The 22,954-nt window shown below is 38.9% G+C and overlaps 2 protein-coding genes across 2 annotated transcripts; one reads left to right on the top strand and one right to left on the bottom strand.

Moving 5' to 3' along the window:
- Positions 1-11,741: 11,741 nt before the first annotated feature.
- Positions 11,742-18,725, top strand: LOC308685000 (uncharacterized protein). The gene is made up of 11 exons (XM_081356413.1): positions 11,742-11,795; positions 11,895-11,969; positions 12,063-12,098; positions 12,562-12,659; positions 13,061-13,364; positions 13,454-13,489; positions 14,593-14,736; positions 14,858-15,050; positions 15,285-15,417; positions 15,683-15,790; positions 18,068-18,725. The coding sequence occupies exons 5-11, from the start codon at positions 13,067-13,069 to the stop codon at positions 18,509-18,511; spliced, it is 1,356 nt and encodes a 451-aa protein (XP_081212539.1). The 5' UTR covers positions 11,742-11,795; positions 11,895-11,969; positions 12,063-12,098; positions 12,562-12,659; positions 13,061-13,066; the 3' UTR covers positions 18,512-18,725.
- Positions 18,725-22,738, bottom strand: LOC308685008 (uncharacterized protein). Its single transcript, XM_081356427.1, has 13 exons — positions 22,700-22,738; positions 22,214-22,239; positions 21,778-21,862; positions 21,601-21,691; positions 21,090-21,178; positions 20,860-20,987; positions 20,107-20,158; positions 19,906-20,003; positions 19,671-19,807; positions 19,524-19,589; positions 19,367-19,413; positions 19,143-19,291; positions 18,725-19,073 (listed from the first exon to the last, which is right to left on the bottom strand). The coding sequence occupies exons 2-13, from the start codon at positions 22,227-22,229 to the stop codon at positions 18,778-18,780; spliced, it is 1,254 nt and encodes a 417-aa protein (XP_081212553.1). The 5' UTR covers positions 22,230-22,239; positions 22,700-22,738; the 3' UTR covers positions 18,725-18,777.
- Between the last annotated feature and the right edge of the window lie 216 nt (positions 22,739-22,954).

Here is a 22,954-nt window from a genome sequence, read left to right as displayed (position 1 = left end):
AAAACTGTTCAAAAACTGTTAATAATACAAAATGTATTTAGCAGACATTATACTTAATATTTATTTTTAATAAACATATGTTTGCAACATTACTACAATGTTTATAACTATTTAGCCGTTTGTAGGCATTTTATTAACTGTAAACAGTTCAATAACTTTTTTAAAGAAATTGTACAGTCATTCAGAAGTAATTATATAAGCATGAGGATACCATAACATTTTAATATAGCCTAATATTTAAAGGAAACATTAGCCTACACAACATAACAGACATTCTTCTGTCAGTGACGCCAGAGACAGTATGGCGTCATAAAAGAGTTCGATTATTTTATAACGTCGCGCGTAACTCTCCACACTTTACTCATTTGCTGAGTTTGTAGTTGCTTTAGTGTGATTGATACACAACGGCGATTCATTATGGGACACAGAAGTTCACGATTACAACCGTTCACGGATAGCGAGCAGGTTCACGACCTCCATCACCGTGACCGCACTCCAGGCTCAAACCCCTGCAGCAACAGCACGGCGGAGAAACATCTTCCTCATCGGCCTGACGAGAAGAAGCCCGAGGGAGAGGCAGACCAGCTTCCCATCTCTCATCTGAAGATGAAGAAAAAGAAAGTGGTCAACAAGAAAGACTTCAAGAGTCTCTTTAAGAGTCTCTGTTTAGAATCCACCAAAAACAAGAGCTCAGATCAGGGCGAGATGATGAAGGATCACGTGACGGAAACATCCAGAAGTACCGACGGTAAATGACAACCATGTTATGAGAATATATATTTAATATTCTACATGAAAAAGTCACTTCATAATTTACACCTAAATGAGGAACGGGAACTTTTCTGCCCCTGTACTTAATATCTAAGAATCGCTTTTCCTAATAAATCTTTTTTTTTTTTTTTTTTTTTATACCAGTTAGTCAACTGTTAGCTAACTTGTGCTGATATTCTCCTCTTTAGATCAAAAGTCTCTACAGTCCATCTCTAGATCTGAAGAGGTCATTGATCTGGAGGAACCTCCTGTCGATGATCCTGAAGTCCTTCCCGCTTCTGAGCCTCTGGTGCAAGAAGAGCTTCAAACTCGAGTCCACTTCGCTCCAGTCCGTCTGACAGCACGTGAAACGTCTCCTCTTCGTAATCAAGTGAACATGAAACCTGAGGGTGAGTTTTCTGCCACAGTCCCCAACAATAATCTCACAATATCTGCAAAGCACCACTAAACATTGTCTTCTTCTCTTCATCTTTTAACAGATGACATTTGCTGCCGATATGCAATTGGCCGTAAGCTGGGGAAAGGTAGATTTGGTGACATCTATGAAGGCACTCGTTTGGCGGATGGCCAAAAGGTTCGACTTTTTTTTTAACTTACCACTACTAGTTTAGCAAATTGTTTTTGATCTGAATTTTTTCTCATCCTTTGATATCTCACTTTATATGCAGGACATCTTACTGTATCATATATTCACTATTTAAGGCTCTTCTTGACCTGTTAGGATTTAAACTTTTGCTTGAAATTTATGATATGATCACATTAATTGTTTTGTGTTTTGTCCATCAGGTGGCAGTGAAATTTATCCAAAAGACAGAAAGCACAGAATGTATCAGCATTGTGAGTAGTAGTGATTTTTCAGCAGACAAACTGAGTTAAATCCCTATTTAAAACCATCTGACATCATATAATGTTTCTTTCTTCCAGCCTGATCATCCCAAACCCCTTCCCAAAGAAGTCGCTCTGACAATCCTGGCCAGTAAAAAAGGTCCAGCAATGGACATCATCAAGCTGCTGGACTGGCAGGACCAGCAGGACTTCTTCGTCATGGTCCTCGAGTATGTCTCTGACTGCATGGATGTGTACTGCTTTGTGGAATGCAGCGGCGGCTGCATTGACGAGAAGTTTGCGAAGCACATCATGTGGTCGGCAACACTAGCCGCTGATGCGTGCTGTCGCCGTGGAGTTTACCATGGAGACATCAAATTAGAGAACCTGCTGATAAACGTTAATAACGGCAATGTCAAACTCGTTGACTTTGGATGCAGCGAGCTCCTGACAGGATCTACCTACACGACATACTCAGGTGTGTATTAGTTCTCAAAACTCTTGTGAATCAGTTAACTCAACACTTGTATGCTAATGGATGCTGAGAAGACATGCTGTGGTATAGACTTACACATCAGACAAACACTCTTTCCTCCAGGCACAGATTTGTACTGCCCTCCCGAGTACAGAATGAAGGGCGAGTTTCACGGAAAGCCGGCGACGGTCTGGGCTCTGGGGATCCTCTTGTTCAGAATGGTGTGTGGAGACTTTCCAGATACTTTCGACCTCTACAGGACCAATATGAACACCTGGCACAAACCTGGCTTGACAGAAGGTGTTTGTTTATTACTTCAAGTACAATTCTAATGCAAAACTTCATAGGATTTGTAGGAGGTGGCTGTATGTATAATGCAGGAATTTGTCCTGGTGGTCTGACCTGAAGATCTTACAGCTCAGAATGATTAAAGTAGAGCGGATGTAGTTTACGGTAATAATCAGACGTCTCTCCATCTTTCTCACAGAATGCTGCCAATTGATCTGCTCCCTTCTGCAGCAGAAGCCAGAGCGTCGGCTTGAGCTGCACAGGATTATTCTACACAAATGGTTTTAGGTAACGTGAAATAAACCAATCAGAGCGTCTTTTTCCATAGCGGATTCCTATTATAACGGCGGATTTGCCAGGCGCGCACCAGGAGCGGTTCACAGCCAAGGAGACTGACGTTCTCGTCTGGGCCGTAAAACACAGAGAAGTGACGCTGGGGATGGAGAAACCCACCCAAATTAAATTCGGTTAAACAGGCGTATGATAATTTGGGTAAATGTGTAAGCTAGATGTCTGCTTTTATAATAAACTATCTATCTATCTATCTATCTATCTATCTATCTATCTATCATCTATCTATCTATCGTAATAATGTATGATTTGCAAAAATTAAAACTGCTGCTTCTGTGTAGATGAGAGAATCAAAATGTATGCGCGTTGTGCACATGGCCAAGCATGCGCCCTTTTCGGTCAATGGCGGAATTGTTTTCTAAACCTGCAAAATAGCATCAGGGAACGTTTGCGCCGGAACACGCCTCTTCTTTTGCGCTGAATAGGAATGATACATGCGTCGGTGTACAAAGCCTTTGCAGGGCCGGAGTGGGGCCACTTTTCAGCCCGGGAGTTTCAGGCCCAAGACCGGCCCACTTTTTCCATGGTGGAATTCCAAATTAGCACTTTTTTTTAATTGGATAAATGAAGCAACAGTTCAGCTCGTGTAGTTTGTATTAATACCATGGGTTAACAAATGATGTAAAGGTTAAATAATAATTCACTTAGACTTTATAAGAAGCAATTGCAACTTTTTCACACAATTCTGACTTTATATTTCGCAATTCTGACTTTATAACACGCAATTGCGACTTTATATCACGCAATTCTGACTTTATATCTCACAATTCTGACTCCATATCTTGCAGTTCTGACTTCATATTTCGCAATTCTGACTTTATAACACGTTTTATGACTTTATATCACACAATTCTGACTCTTTATCTTGCCGTTCTGACTTTATAAGCAATTGCGACTTTATTTCACGCAGTTCTGACTTTATATATTGCAATTCTGACTTTATAATAAGCAATCGCAACTTTATTTCACACAATTCTGACTTTATATCTCGCAATTCTGACTTTATAACACACAATTGCGACTTTATATCACGCAATTCTGACTCTATATCTCACAATTCTTTATAACACGGAATTGCGACTTTATTTCAGGCAATTCTGACTTTATATCTCACAATTCTGACTTTATAACATGCAATTGCGACTTTATTTAAGGCAATATTGACTTTATATCACGCAATTGCGACTTTATTTCACGCAATTGTGACTTTAGGCTATATCTCGCAATTCAGATTTTTTTTTTCTCATGTAAACTCGCAATTGTGAGATAAAAAGTCGCAATTATCTTTTAAAATGTTTTATTCTGTGGCAGAAACAAAGCTTCCATACCTCCTGGCCTCTTCCTCCCATCCATCCTCCCTGACGCGTACCGTTAAGGCCGGCCCAGCTATCGGTAGGCGCAGGCGGTGCCGCGGTAGCCTCCCTGAGAAAACGTTTTGAAAAGACGGGCTATGGACCCAACCATTTCTATAGGAGGGGAGGGGAGAACTCCCTCACATGGTACAACCCATGCTGAGTTGTGCGCTGCGATGTCAGAATGCGGAACGTTTGTAGCCTAATGTAACTGATGTGACATTGAAATGTGAAAAAAAAAAAAAAAAAATTTCCTCGACCGGCCCAAAAGTGAAGCGGCCCACCGGGAATACTCCCGATTCTCCCGATTACCCACTCCGGGCCTGGCCCTTTGTGTTCCTACCTGACTTTAGCTCAAGTTTCACATTAAATTTGAGTACTATTTTTAATATTGAGAATGAGGACATGCGTCACGGTAGCTTGCTGTCACGTGACGAATTGAGCCCATCCACCATTTTGGGAGGATACGCTATCGGTTGCTAGGGGCAACAGTGTAAGAGCGATACAGAGACGGATACAAATTGTAACGGATATACAGATAGAAATTACGAGAAAATTAAGAAGGAATGGATAAGAATGTGGCAAAAGAAAAGGGTCCTTACAGGGAGAAACTTACTACCAATGTCAAACAGAGGTATTTAGATAAGCTGGCTGATATTAAAAACGTCGACTCATACGAGCTGCCTGCAGCTGAATGGAACAGAGACCTAGACTCTTTACCACTTTGCACTTATATGGAAATAGCTAATTACTTGGTTTTTGGCATCAGCTATAACGAAAAACTGTAACAAATGGTTCCTACGGTTTCCACGACAATCGTGTGAGACACTGGAGTAGATTTTTTACACAGCAGTGTTTTCCAGGCATTCTAAAATAGTGCGACAACTCTACTACCAATACAAACAATGCACGGTGTTGCCGCGGGTATCCTCCCAAAATGGCGGAAAGGGGAGGAGACGCGGTCTCTGGGGGCGGGGCGCTGTGTCGTGACGACATCTCCTCATTCTCAATAGCCTAATATCTAGATTTATATGTCATTTGAAGCTTATATTTTTATATACTGGTGTGCTGTGGGATTTTTTACTCAAAATTGTGCCATGGCAAAAAAGTTTGGGAAACACTGAATTGCACAAACCGTGGGCAAAGGACATGTAGGAGGTGTAAATTGCAAATGTTTAATACAACCAAATGTAATATCTATATCAAGATAATAGGCATATAGACAACATTTCAGCTTTAGAAAATACATTATTTTGTGACTTGACTTAGTAACATTAACTGAGAAAAATGCATTATTATTTATTCAGGGACCGACAGACAGATACAGACAATAGGACAAATGAAAAGGTTAAAAAAAAAACTGTACTGAATATATCACCACAATGTATGCCACCATTTTCTTTGATATCTAGGAATAACTAACATGTATTAACTTGGTCATTCATTTTGGATAAGTATTAAAATATATATTTTTAATTATATATTTACCTGCATTAAGATATTTTGAACGGCTGTCTTTTCCTAGGAACTTTACTTGGTGACAAACCTGGAGAGGATGTGGCCCCATCATCTGCACTTCAGCATTCTGCAAGTAAAGGTATGTCTACTTCATGTTATTGCTAAATCATAAGCAACTAATACATATATATAATGTTTGCTTAAATATAAGACCAAGCAATAGATATTTGCCTAGATAATAGAGCTGCACTTTTTGTTTACAAGTAAAAAAGTAAAAAAAGTAACTAAAAGATGTCTTCATCTTAATATATTTAACTTAGTGAAGCTAGTATTTTTGTAATCTCATAAATACACTTCTACTTAGAATGGTGTAGAATTTACTGGTGTAAATTATCGAATATTTTGAATATTCACAAAGTAGAGACTCTGCATATTGTTTTGCATGTAGACACTTTTCCTTCCCTAATTCTCCTGAAACGCCATTCACATCACAAGGAGGATACTCCAATTGGAAGAGGTCACTGTATAAGGATGGGGGGTTTAGGTTGCATGAGAAATCTGAAGGTCATGTCATTGCCATGTTCACCTGGGGTGAACATAAGAAGAACATTCTGAGAAATTCGTCTGTGCAAGATGCCTTAGACATAGCATATAAAACAAAGGTAGTAGAAAACATACTTGGTTACTTACATAACCTCGGTTCCCTTAGAGATAAGGGAATGAGTACTGCGTTGCAAACGCTGTGGGAAAACTCCTTTTCTCAAGAATATTGAAGCCTTTATTTTAAAAAGCATTGCAGCTGCACAGCGAGAGCATCATAGCTTGTCTGAGCGAGCTGATTGGCTGTGCTGCAGCAACTGCACAAACCTATGGTGAGTCAGCAGAGGCGTGCGGTCCAATGGGAGCGCTTGGAGCCTTGCCTGCCTTGAGCGCGCCAAAATGGGCGTGGCTGATGAGTATAAATTCAGAGAAAACTCGCCATATGACAGGTTTAAATCGACTGAAGCAAAGTACCTGATATGAGCAAAATAGCACGGCAAGGCAACGCAGTACTTGTTCCCTTATCTCTAAGGGAACCGAGGTTACGTAAGTAACCAAGTACGTTCCCTTATGAGAACATTCTCGCATACTGCGTTGCAAACGCTGTGGGAACCCATTTTAAAACGCCGTGCTATTCGCCGGTGAATACTCTGAAGGTGTCCGGGTAGCCCCGAGACTTACAGTATAACAGAGTAGTCTGAATATCATAGACCAGAATAGCTGCACATAGTGAAGCACAAGGGCCATTAAGTCATACATAGGCCTGGGTCGACAGAGCCAGGGACCTAGAATATCATACACACATAGATAGTGCAAAGCCACTGCAGGATGTGTCTGAGTCATACACGAAGAGCCAGGACCTCAGATAGAGAGAACTTGTGCCTGCAGAGCGGGAACCTCTAGGTTATAAAATCTTGCAAATGTGGACGGAGCGGACCAGCTGGCCGCCGCACAAATGTCTTCAATGGGAACTCCACTGGACCATGCCCAAGAGGAAGCCATGCCTCTTGTGGAGTGAGCTCTTACACCTATGGGGCACGGGAGACCCAGTGAGGTGTAGGCCAGAGAGATAGCATCTACTATCCATCTTGATAGTGTGAGTTTCGTGACTGGCAGCCCTTTGGTGCGGCCCCCGAAACAGACAAAGAGCTGTTCAGACTGTCTGAAAGAGGCAGAATGCTCCAGATATATTCTCAGGGCTCTGACGGGGCAGAGCGTGAGGGCATCACTATCTTCTCCCAATACCGGAAGAGCTGATAGAGAAATAACCTGGGCTCTGAACGGAGTTGAGAGCACCTTCGGTACATATTCATGTCTTGGTTTAAGGACGACTTTGGAGTCATTAGGCCCAAACTCAAGACAGGAAGCGCTCGTGGAGAGTGCCGGATCCAGGCCGTATCCAGATCTGATGAAGGACCTTCGCCTGGACCCGATGACAACGCAGTGCTGAAGTGCCAACTAGTCTCTCCCTATGGAGAATCGTTGTCGGGAAACTCAATTCGCATATCTACCCCGAATTGATTGTTTCTCACAGGTTTGCGTTTAAAGTCTGTGTAGAGAGAATGGTGTCGTCTTAGCGCCCCCAAATTTAATAACAAATGATCATTGCGACGGAAGCGAATCAATCAAAACTAACTTTAGCTGGAAAATAACTTTATTAAAGAACCGCTATAAAGCCAAAACAATCTCTGTTACCTTAAATTATACGTTTATCTCTGTAAAGCTGCTTTGAAACAATCTACATTGTTAAAAGCGCTATATAAATGAAGATGACTTGACTTGACTTGACTTAGGCTCATGGTCCAGCGTGAGCTTCGGCCGGGGGCCCTGGCGCTTGGGGGGCAGGTACCGTTTGGCTGGCTTAAAATGCTGGCCGGTCTTAGCCGCTGGGCGGGGCTGATAGACCTGCGGCACTGGTTTTCCTTTCGCCGCTGGCCATAGCGGAAGTAGTCCTGCACGGTTTAGATGGGTGCGTCGCTTTTGTTCTCCAACTGCCTGCAGTGGGAGGGCACAAATGAGCGGCGACCGCTTCTTCAAGTGGCGGGAGCGTCACATAGCCCTTTTCCTCAGCGCCGTCAACAGTAGAGAGCGTAGCAGAGGCAGAAGAGCGCGTTCACGCTGAAAAGGGCGCGCATCAGCATTTTGTGAGCTCCTCATGGACCTCGGGGAAGAATGGAGCAGCGCTCTGGCGAGGAGCCTGTTGGCGCCCCAGCAGCACTCGTCAAGGCGGCTTCTAGCGGGCTCAGCTGGGGAAAGCCAGTCGAGACCCAGCTCGTCGACAGCGTGAGTCACGACGCGGAGAAGCTCGGCGTCAATGTTCGCTCTGGTGTCGAAACAATCAGACTGAGAGGGAGGGGCGGGGTCCGCGGAGACTGGCGAGACAACGCGCTCTGCTCTTTTAGAAAGGAAGCGTTTATAAAGGATATTCGCCGGATGCCACAGGGAAACGTTCAGCTGGACGAGGTCTGCCAAGGCGCTGAAGCTGTTCCGCTGAAGGGGCTGTTCGACGGCGAGAGAAGGCTTCTGTATCCAGAGAAGTCAGCGACGAGGTAAGTCTCAAATCTGAAGGAGATTAAATCTTATATATGGCGAGTTTTCTCTGAATTTATACTCTTCAGCCACGCCCATTTTGGCGCTCTCGAGGCAGGCAAGGCGCCAAGCGCTCCCATTGGACCGCACGCCTCTGCTGACTCACCATAGGTTTGTGCAGTTGCTGCAGCACAGCCAATCAGCTCGCTCAGACGAGCTATGATACTCTCGCTGTGCAGCTGCAATGCGTTTTAAAATAAAGGCTTCAATATTCTCGAGAAAAGGAGTTTTCCCACAGCGTTTGCAACGCAGTACGAGAGAACGTTCTCGTAAGGGAACCGCACCTATATTAAAACTGTTGCTGAAGTGCTGCTTACAGCCATGCAAAATATTTCACAAAGGGGACACACTGAGACAGATGCATCACAAAACAAAGGGAACTTTTTAGAAATAATGGAACTGATTTCTAAACACAATCCACTGATTGAAAAAAAAAAAAAAAATTAAAGCAACAGGGAATTTACCAGTAACACTATTCAAAATGAAATCTTGGAATGCCTGTCAGATATGGTACGTGAAGATATAATCAGGGAAGATAAGGAAAGTGAGTTTTTCTCGGTCAGTACTGATGAAACAAAAGACCTTTAAAAAATGAGCAACTGTCATTAGTACTTAGGTACTATTACAATGGTGCAGTTCATGAAAGCTTTTTAGATTTCCAGAGAGCCAGTCAATTACATACAGAGGGACTCACTTAAAAAATAATACAGTGCCTGGAAAAGTATGGCCTTGACTATAAATCAAATCTTGTAGGACAAAGTTATGACGGGGCAGCAGCGATGTCAGGGAAATGCAGTGGGGTTGCATCCAGGATCAAAGCGGGGGCTTGTTACATGTGCATGTAGTTTGACTGATTACTATTTTCTTTCATAATATTTTGTCTGCCCTCTAGTGGTTGGAAATGTGTATTACGTGTCTTATTATAAGCAGATTCTCTACACCTGTGGACTGTGTAAGAGGAGCGTGGATATAAGGAGGCCCGTTGTTGTTACATCTAAAAGGCGGGATTGGTGCGGCGGTCGAGTGGCGCTCGTTTTCTGTTTCCTCTATTCCTTTTCTCCCAAACGTTATAGTTATGATTATTGTTTGTTAAAGGAGCTGTATGTAAGAAATCTATTTCAATTAATCATAAAATTGCCCGTATTACGGTGTACATTTTAGGACATCGTCAGACCTCAGTCATACAATGACAAGGCGTCATGCCTCAGACTGAAAGGCTTCAGTCACAGGACAAAACGGCATCGTGCCTCAGACTGAAAGGCTTCAGGTCTCAGGAAAAACTACGTCAGGTGTCAGGTCTGGTACAATTAGACATCGGACAAAACGGACTCAGATTAAAAGTTATCAGACAAAAAGGCATCATCCGAAACGGACTCAGATTAAAAGTTATCAGACAAAAAGACATCAGCAGAAAAGTTATCAGACAAAAAGACATCAGCCGAAACGGACTCAGATTAAAAGTTATCAGACAAAAAGACATCAGCAGAAAAGTTATCAGACAAAAAGACATCAGCCGAAAAGTTATCAGACAAAAAGACATCAGACGAAAAGTTATCAGACAAAAAGACATCAGCCGAAAAGTTATCAGACAAAAAGACATCAGACGAAACGGACTCAGGTGGAGTGTCACGTGTCGCGCTGCCCCGCCCCATATGACGTCACGCGGTTCATAACAAGCAAACTGGTGTGGAACGGTAGATGATGGCAGATGGAGGTAAGTCGCTCCTGATATATTTAATTTTAACGATTTTAATTAAATGCTAAACTAATTCAGTTGTACACACAGGAGAACATGCATTTCATGAGTATTGTGTGCACGTTTAAACGTTTGTTATATTGCAATTAGCTAACGTTAGCTTGTACGTTGGCAAACTGTAGTAACAAGTTAAAGTTAAAGCGAATTATTTCGAGCTATTAGACTGCTTGATGAAAATGTAGCCTAATTGTACTATATAAAGACACATTTTTTAAATAATTAAATTAACCAGATAATCAGCTACCTAAAACGTTAGGCCAAGCAAAGCGAGTAATATGGGGCTGAAATAAGTCATTATTTCATATCATTATGTACAGTCAGTGCCTTGCAAAAGTATTCATACCCCTTCATTTTTTTCACATTTTGTTTTGTTGCAGCATTATGTTAAACTGCTTTAAATTAGTTTTTCCCCACATCAATTTACAGTCCTTTGTTCCAATCGTCTTCCATTATGGATAATGGAGGCTACATGCTTCTGTGAACCTTCAATGCAGCTGATTTTTTTTCTAGATCATTGCCTTAACGCAAGTCTGTCATTGAGCTCTACAGGCTGTTATCTTGACCTCAGGACTTGGTTTTTGCTCTGATATGCATTTTCAGCTGTTAGACCTTTTCTGAGAGGTGTGTGCCTTTCTAAATCATACTCATTCAAATGAATTTGCCACAGTTTAACTCCACTCCAAGTGTAGTAACATCTAGAAGCAATATGAATGCTCCTGAGCTAAATTTTGAGTGTCCCAGAAAAGGGTATGAATACTTATGCAACGGGATCTTTTCAGTTTTTTATTTTTAATAAATTTGCACAAATGTTGAAAACCTATTTTTTGCTTTGCCATTATGGAGTAGGGAGTGTAGATTGATGTGGAAAAAATGTAATTTTAAGTAGTTTAACATAAGGCAGCAACATAACAAAATGTGAAAAAAATGAAGGGGTGTGAATAATTTTGCAAGGCACTGTAGATAATACAATTTTTTTATGTGTAAATACATCTAAAACAGGACCAACTGGTGGCCTGCAGTTTCTTTAAATACGGCCCGCTGGACGACGGATGCTCAATTGTAAATCCACAAACTACAGACTCCCTGGTGAAAAAAACAGCATATGCTGGTTAGGTAGTTTAAATGCTGGTTTATGTTGGTCCTTAGCTGGTCATGTGCTGGTCAGCTTAAACTAGCATTTTTAGGTAGGTTCTGGATCCCTAAACAAGGTTCCAAACCTACATAACCAGCATATATGCTGTTTTTTCAACAGGGCTGCTAAGTGAATCTCAAAAATTTCCACCAGTGGTAATATGCTAATGTCATATTGTCAAATTGTATTATGTCTTTCAGAACAAAAAAGTGGAGAAGTTGAAGGTGTACGAAAATCTCAGACAACAACTGGATAATGGTATGTAATGGGGCTTTCTGCTGTAATAATGCAATTATATTACATAAAGTGTATCTATATGTACATGGATTGGAAACTTCTGCTTTTCCTGATGTGCAGATGAGATTACTCAAAAGGGCTTTGATTCCAAAGTAAAGGATTTATTGCTTGAACGTGGTGCAGAAGGAACATCAGGTATTTTGTTTTTTATCTTTAAAGATTGGCAAGACCTATATTCTTTTAATTAATTTTCTTCTATATATTTTCTTTTTCTCTTTAACATTCTAGACTCAAGCAAAACAAAAAACCAGAAGGCATTCATAGGTAAGATGACAAAAATTTACAGTGTCCGACAGAAATGTTGTCACCCTTAAATATGAGCAAAGTGGACCTAGTCTTTAACTTTTAAAGAGGTCATGACATGCCTTTTCATCATTCTGATTTAAAAATATCTAAAACCTGTGGACTGACCTGATGAGGAGAGCTCATTAGCATAGACCTCTGAATCTGAAGAGTGGAGGAATAGTCTGTTCCTCCATTCTTCAGATTAAAGTATTAAAGACAAGCATATAATTGAGTAACAAATAATTGATTAATAGATATATCTTTGGTGATTATTTTGAATAAAAGACCAAGAAGATAAACACATTTTCCCATACCTTGATTTGCTCATGTAGAAAAAAAGTCAGTTCAGCTGTCATTATAGAAGAGTTGTTTTGTTTGCTTTATTGCCAGTTCTTTCATTTCAAAGTGGTTGTTTAATGGAAATCTAATGTCTGTTTTACAGATGCAGCACACATTTTTACCAAGGCCAAACAATTAATAAAACCACAAGTGAAGAAATGCCAGTTTCCCCTCCGTCAAAAGGGAAAATCCCTTTTAAAGGTTAGTTGTGGCAATTATTAATTCGGCTTGAAAAAGCCAATTGACTGATCTACTGCAATCTAGGCTTGTTATTGGTTAGCTTTCTCAAGCCAAATAGCTGAATTGCTAATTAAAATTATTATTATTTAGCTGAGACTAAAATATCTGACTCTAACTAGTCCTAGGGCTTTTAAGCTAGAAACACCAAACTTGGGTCAGATCTATCTAATCTAACTGTCTGTCTGCCTATCCAAAATTGCATTATAGCTTTCATAACTAATAAACTAAAATTAAACTAAGTTTTATCAAGGGTTTTCAAACTTTTCAAACTGCCATTGTGATATGTATTTAACATGATTGTGGGAAAATTAAAGGTATTTGAAGGTAAATTAAAAGTAACCTATTATTTCTTTTGATACAAGATAAAAATGGCTCCCATGGAGTGGAAACCAAGAACTGCAAAAAAACCAGGCAGATATCAAAAAATCATCCTTGAAGAGGCTCCACCACAAATAATTGTCACAGGCACTGAGGGCTATGATGAGCTCCTAAAACTTGGCCAGGAGACATTTTGGTCAGACAAAGAGAGAGAGGGGAGTGTGTTTACTCTCTGCCAAGCAGATGGGACAAGGTGGACGAAGGAACACTTTGATCAGGAGTTTGGATCTGTAGCAGAGATCCCAACCATCTGGAAGCGAATGTTTTACATTGGACGTAGAGAAATGGGTATTGTAATGTTTAAAATTACATTTAATGTGCATGTTATTAACTTGTTCTTGTCTTAATACAGTACCAACTGCATGTTGTATCTACAGAGGTCATTTGCCTTGGTGAAAACAGTTCAATATCAGGTATGTACCATACATTTTCATGACACATTTTAAATGCAGTGTATGTTTTGTGATACATAACAGTTGCTCATTAATTAATTTAGTATGTGTTCCATTTATATATGTTTCATTCCCTTCTTTTCCAAGGAACTTGTGAAAGTGAAGTTGACTCATCTATGGTAACTTCAGTTTACTAATTTGTAAATAAACTAAATTATTACTGTTGAATATTTGGATATAGTTTAATAAGACAGATGATCTTGATGGTTGTTTATAGGATTTCCAACCAAAGAGATCCAGATTTTTAGGAAGATCTACAGACCAAAGTGTAGTGAGGGGCTTAGGTTCAGGTCTGCATGCTGGGAGATCAGAAAGCACTGATCCAGTTCCAGGTTCAGAAAGATCACGTTACATACATGCATACCTACCTACATACACACCTAAATACATTAATTCATCCATTTATTCAGACAGGCATTAGGTGTTCAAATTCAGAACTGGTTGCAGTAAGATCCACTAGTGCTGATAAATCCTTGGAGTAATTCACCCCAAATTAAATTAATTTCAATTATATGCATATATTGTACATATACAGTATTAGATTTGCCACTATCAAGCCAGTTTACATAATTTTAAATACTGTAAACAGCAAAATCATAATTTGGAGAGGATTGCGGTCTGTGGGAAAAATATGTCTCATGATTTAAATAACTTAATTAGTCAGCTGTTGTATTGTAACTGTTACTCCTGGTCATAATTTTATAGTTTATATGTGGGCTTACTTTTTTACCAGCAAGTTGTTTAATGGTGAAAAACATCAATGTTTGTCAGTGCATAAAATTTAGTAGTGCCAAAAAAACGAGTGCCTGTTTACACCACAAATAGTTTTAAATACACAGTTGGTGTAACTGAACCCAGAGTACATATACATAAATTGTGTGTATGGCTAGTTTTTGTCTTTCTGGGGCTTTATGTCTGTTATCTGTCTATGTATAGATAATTTAAAAAAAAATTGTTACTTTTTCCCTTTTGTGTTTTAAGTGGACAAAATAATACCATATGCCACAGCATGAGGGTGAGTAAATCATGGCAGAACAAGGGAATTTGATTGATTTTTTTTTCAGAGCAAAGTCCAAGTGGGTACACACCTCCAGAACTTGTTGCAGAGAAACCCATCCAAGAAGGCATAGGATCTGAAGACAAAGGTGGACGTCCACAAAATCAAGTCTTTTATGTGTCGTCCAATGTTGTCACCATATTACCATCATGTAAGTAATATTGCCAAGACAACAAGTTTGCAGTATTTTTTGTAAATTAGGATTAAAGTAAGTAATATTTTAAATGCATGAAATGATAGCATTTTTTCCCTTTCAATTTTATTACATATAGTATATGTTCCACGCCTACCCTATGTGGATGAGTCCCTGATCCATTACACAGAAGAGAACCTATTGGGTGAAGGTGGATTTGGAAAAGTATACAGAGGTTACTTTCAGGGCACACCTGCTGCCATAAAAAAGATCCTATATGGCACCGCAGGACTACCAGACCAAGACATCCAGCATGAAATTCTTGTTTCACTGTAAGATTAATTTTCATAACTAATTATGTCTTATAATTAAACATAATTTTTTATTTAATCTTGTATTAATATTAACAGTTGGGAAGAATGGAACAGTTGGCAATAACAACATTTCTACAGTGCATTTCTACTGTGTGCTAGTTTTTTTTATTGTTGTCATTGTTTAACAGTTTTGCTGTGCATAGGGTTTTGACAGTTTGATAAATGTCTGTCACATTTCATTGTAATTTATAGGCGACTGAGCCATCCCAATATCGTTCGACTCATGGCTGCAGCCCGCACTGACAACGCCTTCCTGCTGGCCAATGAGTATATACATGGCACAACCCTGGATGATGCACTACACAATGACAATTCTTGTGTTAAGGTAAAAAAAAAAAAGTCACATTTTTCATTGAACGTTTGTGAAAAATTGTCCTAATATTTAATAGGGTGCCTGTAATAATTAAATGCCAAATCAAAATTTAATATAAAAATACATTAAGAGGGAGATCCAAAGAAATGCAAAGCAGACAACATAACTGTCTTTGAATGTATGTGGTGAAGGTTATGCAGTTTTGTGTGTGCATTTCTCTCTTGAGTGAAATATGACTCAAATATATGATTCAAATTTGCATTGTATGTTTTGTTAGCTTGAAGGAGATGACAGTTATTTTGTTGCACTGGACATCTCAATGGCCATTGAGTACATTCACTCAAAAAATGTAATTCATCAGGATTTAAAGCCAGCCAATGTTTTGGTAAGACTTTTATAGTTTACCAGTAAGTACATATAGAAAAAATACTGTGGTGGCCAAAATTATTAGAACACCTAGTATTTTTACAAGTTAAATATTTTTGCTGTAGTGTGTAAGTAGGAAATATCAGTTTCCTTTTTCAAACATTCAATTTGCCATTAATTGTAATAATCCAGTGAGATGTTTGTTTGCACAAGGAGTCTGACAACAGCCAGTGCTCCACACAAAGATCTGATCTCACCATCATCCAGTCTGTCTGGAATGACGTGAAGAAACAGAACAAGACTAAATCCAGAACAACTGTGGCAACATCTCCGAAAACCTTCAAGAATCCTACCTGCAAAGCTACCTGAAAAACTAAGTTCAAGTTTATTGATAAAGAAAATCTATTCATGACATTATCTTCATTTTACAGCATTTTTAAAACAACTGCCTAAAACTTTGAACATTACTGTAGCGTTGCAGGTAGGTCTCTTGGAGAATCTTGGAGACGTTGCCACAGTTCCTCTGGATTTAGTCTGTCTGCGTTTGTTCTGTTTCTTCATGTCATTCCAGACAGACTGGATTATGATGAGATCAGATCTCTGTGTGGACACTGGCTGTTGTCAGACTCCTTGAATCTCACTGGATTATTACAATTGACCATATGCACGGAGCGTTCTTTAGAACTTCCGCATTAAGATAAGCCAGCTCGTTAACTTCAGTTGAAGCTTATTTTATATGTGCTATATATAGGTGGTCACTCTTGAGACTCCTCTACTGCCTCGAACATTCAGTTTTATATTATTTAACATATAATTTAAATGCGGAGCCTGGTAATCCCAGGAGAGTACCTGCACAGTTTTACGTTTAAATGCTGACAGCTAAACACTATCATAATGTGTTTAGGCTAACATTAGCTAGCTAGCGATACTTCTCTTCAAGGACATCTTAATTGTATTCTTGATAATCAGTAACTTCCCTTCAGTCATGAACACATTTTTAAAATCTTGCAATATTTAAAGGCTTTATTATTTTCCAACTACAGCTGTGCAATAAAATTCACTTCAAAAACTCATTTTCATTTTCAGTCATAAAGACGACATGGGAAAATGCCCATGCCTTTTCACGGAAAACAATGTCTTTTTTAAGCTAAAAATGATATGGAATTACCCATATAACCAAAAGATGGCAGTAGGGCGATTTATTTAAATACTATATATATATATATATATACATATATATATTAGTTCACTACAAATTAGTTAAATATTAATGGTATAATACTTAAATAATGCACTCAATATGAATCAATATGAATATTCATATTAAAGGTTGTCTAAGCGATCCCGGGAGACGTTTCTTCTTGTTGACATTCGAATTATTGTCAAACAAAACGGAGGCTAGCTAGACCCTCCCTCCTCCTCACCCGCGCACTAACCCCCGAACCCCACCCCCACATCATTCTTGTCGGTTATTGGCTGGAACAGTTTGTTGTGTTTCGTGCTGCGGGTCGCTCTGTTTGTTGCTCGGTTTGTTTTTGTTGCAGTTTGTGGAGCCTGTGGTGTCTACAGAGACCGCGTTTTTTTACAGAGTGTTCAGGGGACAGGCAGCTAGCAGATAGTGAGGAGATGTTTGCGGTATGTGACAAAAAATGTTTTGGCCTAAAAAACGCGTGACATGACTTAGAGCACCTTTAATATGAAATATTTTATTTAATTTAGTAACTACATCTTTGAAGTTTTATCTTGAACTGTAAAAGCTATTAAATAGCCTATATGTAACCAACACAAACTTATTACTGCTGTAGTTTTGTTACTCTGAATTTAGTATGAATCATTTAAGCTCTGTTTTGACATCAGCTTGTCAGATGTTTCGTCCGGTTATTACTGTCAATCGTAAAAAAAAAGCCGATTTACTCACAGATTTTTTGCGTATGTCATTCTTGAAACGGTATACATGGACGTTTGGTCCTCATAGACAAACAACACTTTTCTTTGATTGTGAATGGATTATGTAGAGAAAACAAACAAAGTACGCTCCTATTATGGCACAGTACAGTTGACCGGAAATTACTTAGCTGGCTTGTCTAAACAAGGAAGTAATCCGTGCATATGGTCAATTGGCAAAATGAATGTTTGGAAATGTAAACCTTTATATTTTCTACTGACACTGCAGCAAAAGATAGAAATAATTGATTTTAAACCATTTTTTAGCTGGTGAAAATACTACTGTTCTAATCATTTTGGCCACCACTGCATAAATTTAACATTTTACATTCTATTTTGTTACTCTAAACAGATCGACCAGTTCTCCAAAAAGGCTGTACTGACAGATTGGGGCCTTGCAAATATAAGGGACACCGTCGTTCTACGACAAGGCAGTAGACTCATTGGAGGGGGCATAGGGCCAATGGGGGGAACTTTTCTGTATATGGCCCCAGAGTGTCTAATTGAATTTGAACAGGCTTCCAGGAGTTCTGACATCTGGTCTCTTGGAGCAATGTACCTTGAGATTTTCACGAAATCGGTACCATGGACAGCAAAAAACCAAAGAGAGTTGTCCAGTCTAATGGCCAAAAAGGTGCCACCACATGCTTTACAACATCTCAGCGACAAGTACACATTTGTTAATACAATGTTGCATTATGATGCACCAACAAGACCCGAAGCTTCCTCTGTGGTGCTGTCCCTCAAAGCAGTGGAGGGTCCAGACTTAAAGGGCCGTTATGGTTACGAATGGTAAATGTAAGGAATTTGAATACCGAACATCTGTTAGACTTTACCTCACTAACATGGACAGTGTAACATTTCTTGCCTGTTTCAGTTTGTACTAAAAATACCAATGTTGGTAAAACGTTAGCATTATGATCACTGTTCTTCTCTCTGCCTAACACTGCTGTTTGTTGTAGTATTCGTTTCAATTCATGTTGACCTCAATAAACATGTTCTGCAATTTCATTTATTAATCATTTGGACTCTTTATTTGGATTTTGTTTGTTAGATAAGCAGTTACAAAGACCCTGGCTCATTGGCCAGTAGCTGGTATATTTCATTAGCCTCTGCAAATGTGGACGGAATGGAGATGCCTCTTGTTTGAAGGGCTGTGGTGAATTTCTCCACTAACATGAGGTAAGCTGCCAAAGACCCTTCTGGTGATGATGGGAAGTTTGTATTTTGAAGAATAGTCTCTGATATTGTTCTGAATGCTTCGTTCGCCACCAACAAAGGCTCATTTACTCCGCAAACAAGCTGTTCTGCATACTTCAGGAGGTCGTCGTCTACATTGCAGAGCACATCAGCAAAGCCTGCAGAAAGATAATTTTAACATTGGCTACTGCTTTTCTGAACCATTCTAGTTAGGACGAAACAGATACCTTCAGGTGGGGCAGTAAAGAGAAGGTCTGGTTTCCCAAATGGACCTGGAACATTCCTTTGCTTGCGAATGTCGTGAGTGTTCCACAGTCTTTGCTCTATGTTCAGCTCTCTCTCAAGAAGGGGAAGGTGTGTATATTGCAGGCAATTTCTGTAGGTTAGCATGTATTGATTATTATTTTTTTATTAAATGTAAGCAGATACATGAGGGCGGGTTTTAACTTACATCTGTACAGGATTGTCCAAATCGAGCATGCCAGATTCCATCATGGCCTAAAAACAAATTTTATAGAAAAGTAAATAAATTACAAAAATGTCTTTAATTTAGCTTCAATAAGCATGTGCCATACATTCCAATCGACAGACAAAAACAGTTAGTTCACCTCAAATGTCACCTGCCATTTTTTGATCCATGTTTTTTTCAGCATACTGTTGAAGCATTCAGCTCGCTAATAAAACAAAATGTTTCTTGTTATAAAAAATATATTTTGCATGCATTATAATACATAATAGCATTTATGCCCACATGCCTGATTATGTACTGATGTGCCCACTCTGAAGGAGTCTCGTCCTTGATCACCAGACTCCCGAAAGTGAAATGCCACTTGCATCTGTCCGACGAGAAGATTTTCCTTTCCTCTGTCTGCTCTTATGAAACGTGGGCAACCTATAATAAAAACAATCAATGTTTTTAATAATAATTCTTGTGTGGAGATATGAGAAGGTCTCTCCTACCATGTATTGTACAACATCAAATATACGTACCACTGTGTTCCTGAATGGCATCAAAGAAGTACCTTGCAACAAAGGTTTGCTGTCGGTTGGAGGTGCCAGCCTTAAGCCAAATAATTTTCCGAGAAAATCTGTTAAATTGATTTCAGGTAGGTTAAAAAAAAAAAGTTAGATTACATCTCAGAGACTAAAATTACAAGACAATGAACTTCATTAAATGAACAGGTTGCATACCCATCAATACCAAGATGTACCCAGATTCCAAAGAATTTCAATTTGTCATTTCCTACAACAAATTATAAAATATGCATTACAATAAACATTTTATTTAATCAAAACATCAGTCAGAAAACTAGTTAATGCTTTACTATTTACTCTGTTTTTGATACCTATATGACTTTCTTCAGCATCTTTTACACAAATAATTTACCAGTAGCGGAACATCCAAACTCTTTTTTTTTTTTTTTTTTTTAATAATAATAAAGGTAAACACAGTGATATAAATCTCTACAATGTGCTATCTCTACCTTTACCAGCCTGTCGGTTAGACTCCACCCCTTATTTTAGTGATCTTAGCTGGGTCTGTCAAAGCCCATGCTGTCTAATCCTGTCAACACCTTCAATTTGCAAACATATCAGCTTAGGCTGTAGTTTAAATCAATCAATAGCATTATGTTCATACTGTAAGACAGGGGTGCCCAAACTCAGTCCTGGAGGGCCAGTGCTCTGCAGAACCAACTTGCCTCAACACAGCTGCTGTGAAGTTTTTAATTGATTGATTTTTAATTCAGATGTATTTAACTGGGGTTGGAGCTTAACTCTGCAAGATATCAGCCCTCCTACTGTAGGGCTTCCCTTAACCCTAACAAATGTCTCTTTGTTGTCCACTGAAAGAAAACCATTTGATTTTGAAATTACATGGGGAAGAGAGTTTGAGTTCATCCCTTTAATAACATTATTCATATTTACTTAACATTTAATATTTACCATCAATATGCCAAGTGTAATTTGGTCCACGGCTGAAGTAGTTCCTACGTTCAATTCTTTTTTTCCCAGGACATCTTCCAAGAAGACCACTGGCATCAAGTTGTCTCATTATCATAGCCACATCATTCCTGGAAAAATAACAGACATAACACATTAAGTATATGGGGGGAGGGGGAACAAAACAAACCAACAAAAAATCACATCTTTAAAAATAGGGATAATATAGGTACCTGTAGCAAGGCTGGATTCCTCTCACATCACGAACCCGTTTGTGCATTGCACGGATTCCTTGCCAAGGTGACCAGTGCATCATCTCACTCTAAATAAACATTATTTTGGATTATTACTACAATAAATAGTTTGCAAACACACCGAACAGGAGTAGGATTGGACAGGAACTGTCGGTGGGAAAAGTGAATGAACAGTGCTCTCTTTAACTCTCATTAACCATGACTGAGGTACAAGCGAAAAAATGGCTGGCCACTGTTCTGGGTGTGTGTTTGTTTAAACAAAGGCACAAATTCTGATTATGGGACACCATAATTAGCCACATGTCATGCCACATTCACTTAAGAAAAGCCTTATTGATAATATATTAAAGTATTATCAGGGGTTTTACCCTAATATATAAGGGGTAATTTAAGGCAGTTTGTTGCAGCTGAGCTGACTATAACTGAAATCAGAAGGTTAGTGGCTTTCCAGGAGCAGCAATCCAGAGCACTGCTTTAAGACATACTGTACCATAACAGCTTGGCGAATTTCATTATGGGGCCTGTCAAAACTCCTCCGTCTCAAACCAAGTGATTTTAGCAATCTTCTTAGGTGCCTTTCACTGCAAGATTAAAGCATAAGATACTGTAAACATTTCGCATATTTTGATATATTGTATATTTTACATCAGTAAAGCTTAATGATTACCTAATTTTGTATCCAGAAGCGCCAAGAAAAGAGCACATTTCTCTTTGTTTGAAGCCATTGTCAAATAGCAACTTTATCATTTCATCTAAATATGTTAAGGCATATTAATGTGAAGTTTTTTTTTTATATTCTGTAGAAAGTTTTAAAATTCATTCAGTAGTATAGCAAACAGAACATGATAGTATTACAGCTATCAACACATATAGCAATACATTTATAATATAAGACAGTGGTTCTCAAACCTGTTCTGGAGTACCCCCAGCTATGTACATTTTGTATGTCTCCCTCATCTATCACACCCAATTCAACTCATTAGACTGCAAGACCTTAAATGTGTGTGTCAGATATAGGTAGATATACAAAATGTGCAGTGCTGGGGGTACTTTAAGGAGAGGTTTGAAAACCACTGATATAAGCCATCTATAATGCAGGATACTTATCTCTGTATCCATTCTTGATTGACTGAAACAAACAAATACATATTAGTTGTAAGACAGAACCATTGTTTTTGCAAAATCATTTAATTCAACAACTCAAATGAATTTGCTGTACCCTTACGAAAATTAATCATGGTTTGTTTTATAGTGAATGGGTAAAAATGTTTTTTAGTGCATTTATTACCATTTGTATAACCACAGTTTTACTACAAACATGGTACAATTATGGTTAATGTAGCAAAACCATGGTTACTCTGTGCATACCATGGTTTTTGGTTTTATTTGCAGTAAAACCATGGTTATTTTTCGTAAGGATAACTTTACTACAGTTTGCCAACGTACAAACTAAACTTAGCTAGTTGCAATATTACAAACTTTTAAACTTTTTTAATACTCATGAAATGCATGTTCTCCTGTGTGTACAACTGAATTAGTTTAGCATTTAATTAAAATCGTTAAAATTAAATATATCAGGAGCGACTTACCTCCATCTGCCATCATCTACCGTTCCACACCAGTTTGCTTGTTATGAACCGCGTGACGTCATATGGGGCGGGGCAGCGCGACACGTGACACTCCACCTGAGTCCGTTTCGTCTGATGTCTTTTTGTCTGATAACTTTTCGGCTGATGTCTTTTTGTCTGATAACTTTTCGTCTGATGTCTTTTTGTCTGATAACTTTTCGGCTGATGTCTTTTTGTCTGATAACTTTTCTGCTGATGTCTTTTTGTCTGATAACT

Source organism: Scardinius erythrophthalmus (genome assembly GCF_964197995.2).
Source record: "Scardinius erythrophthalmus genome assembly, chromosome: 2".
Classification (NCBI taxonomy): Eukaryota; Metazoa; Chordata; class Actinopteri; order Cypriniformes; family Leuciscidae; genus Scardinius; species Scardinius erythrophthalmus.
Note: the sequence above shows the minus strand (reverse complement) of the source record. Positions and strands in the feature narration are given on the sequence as shown.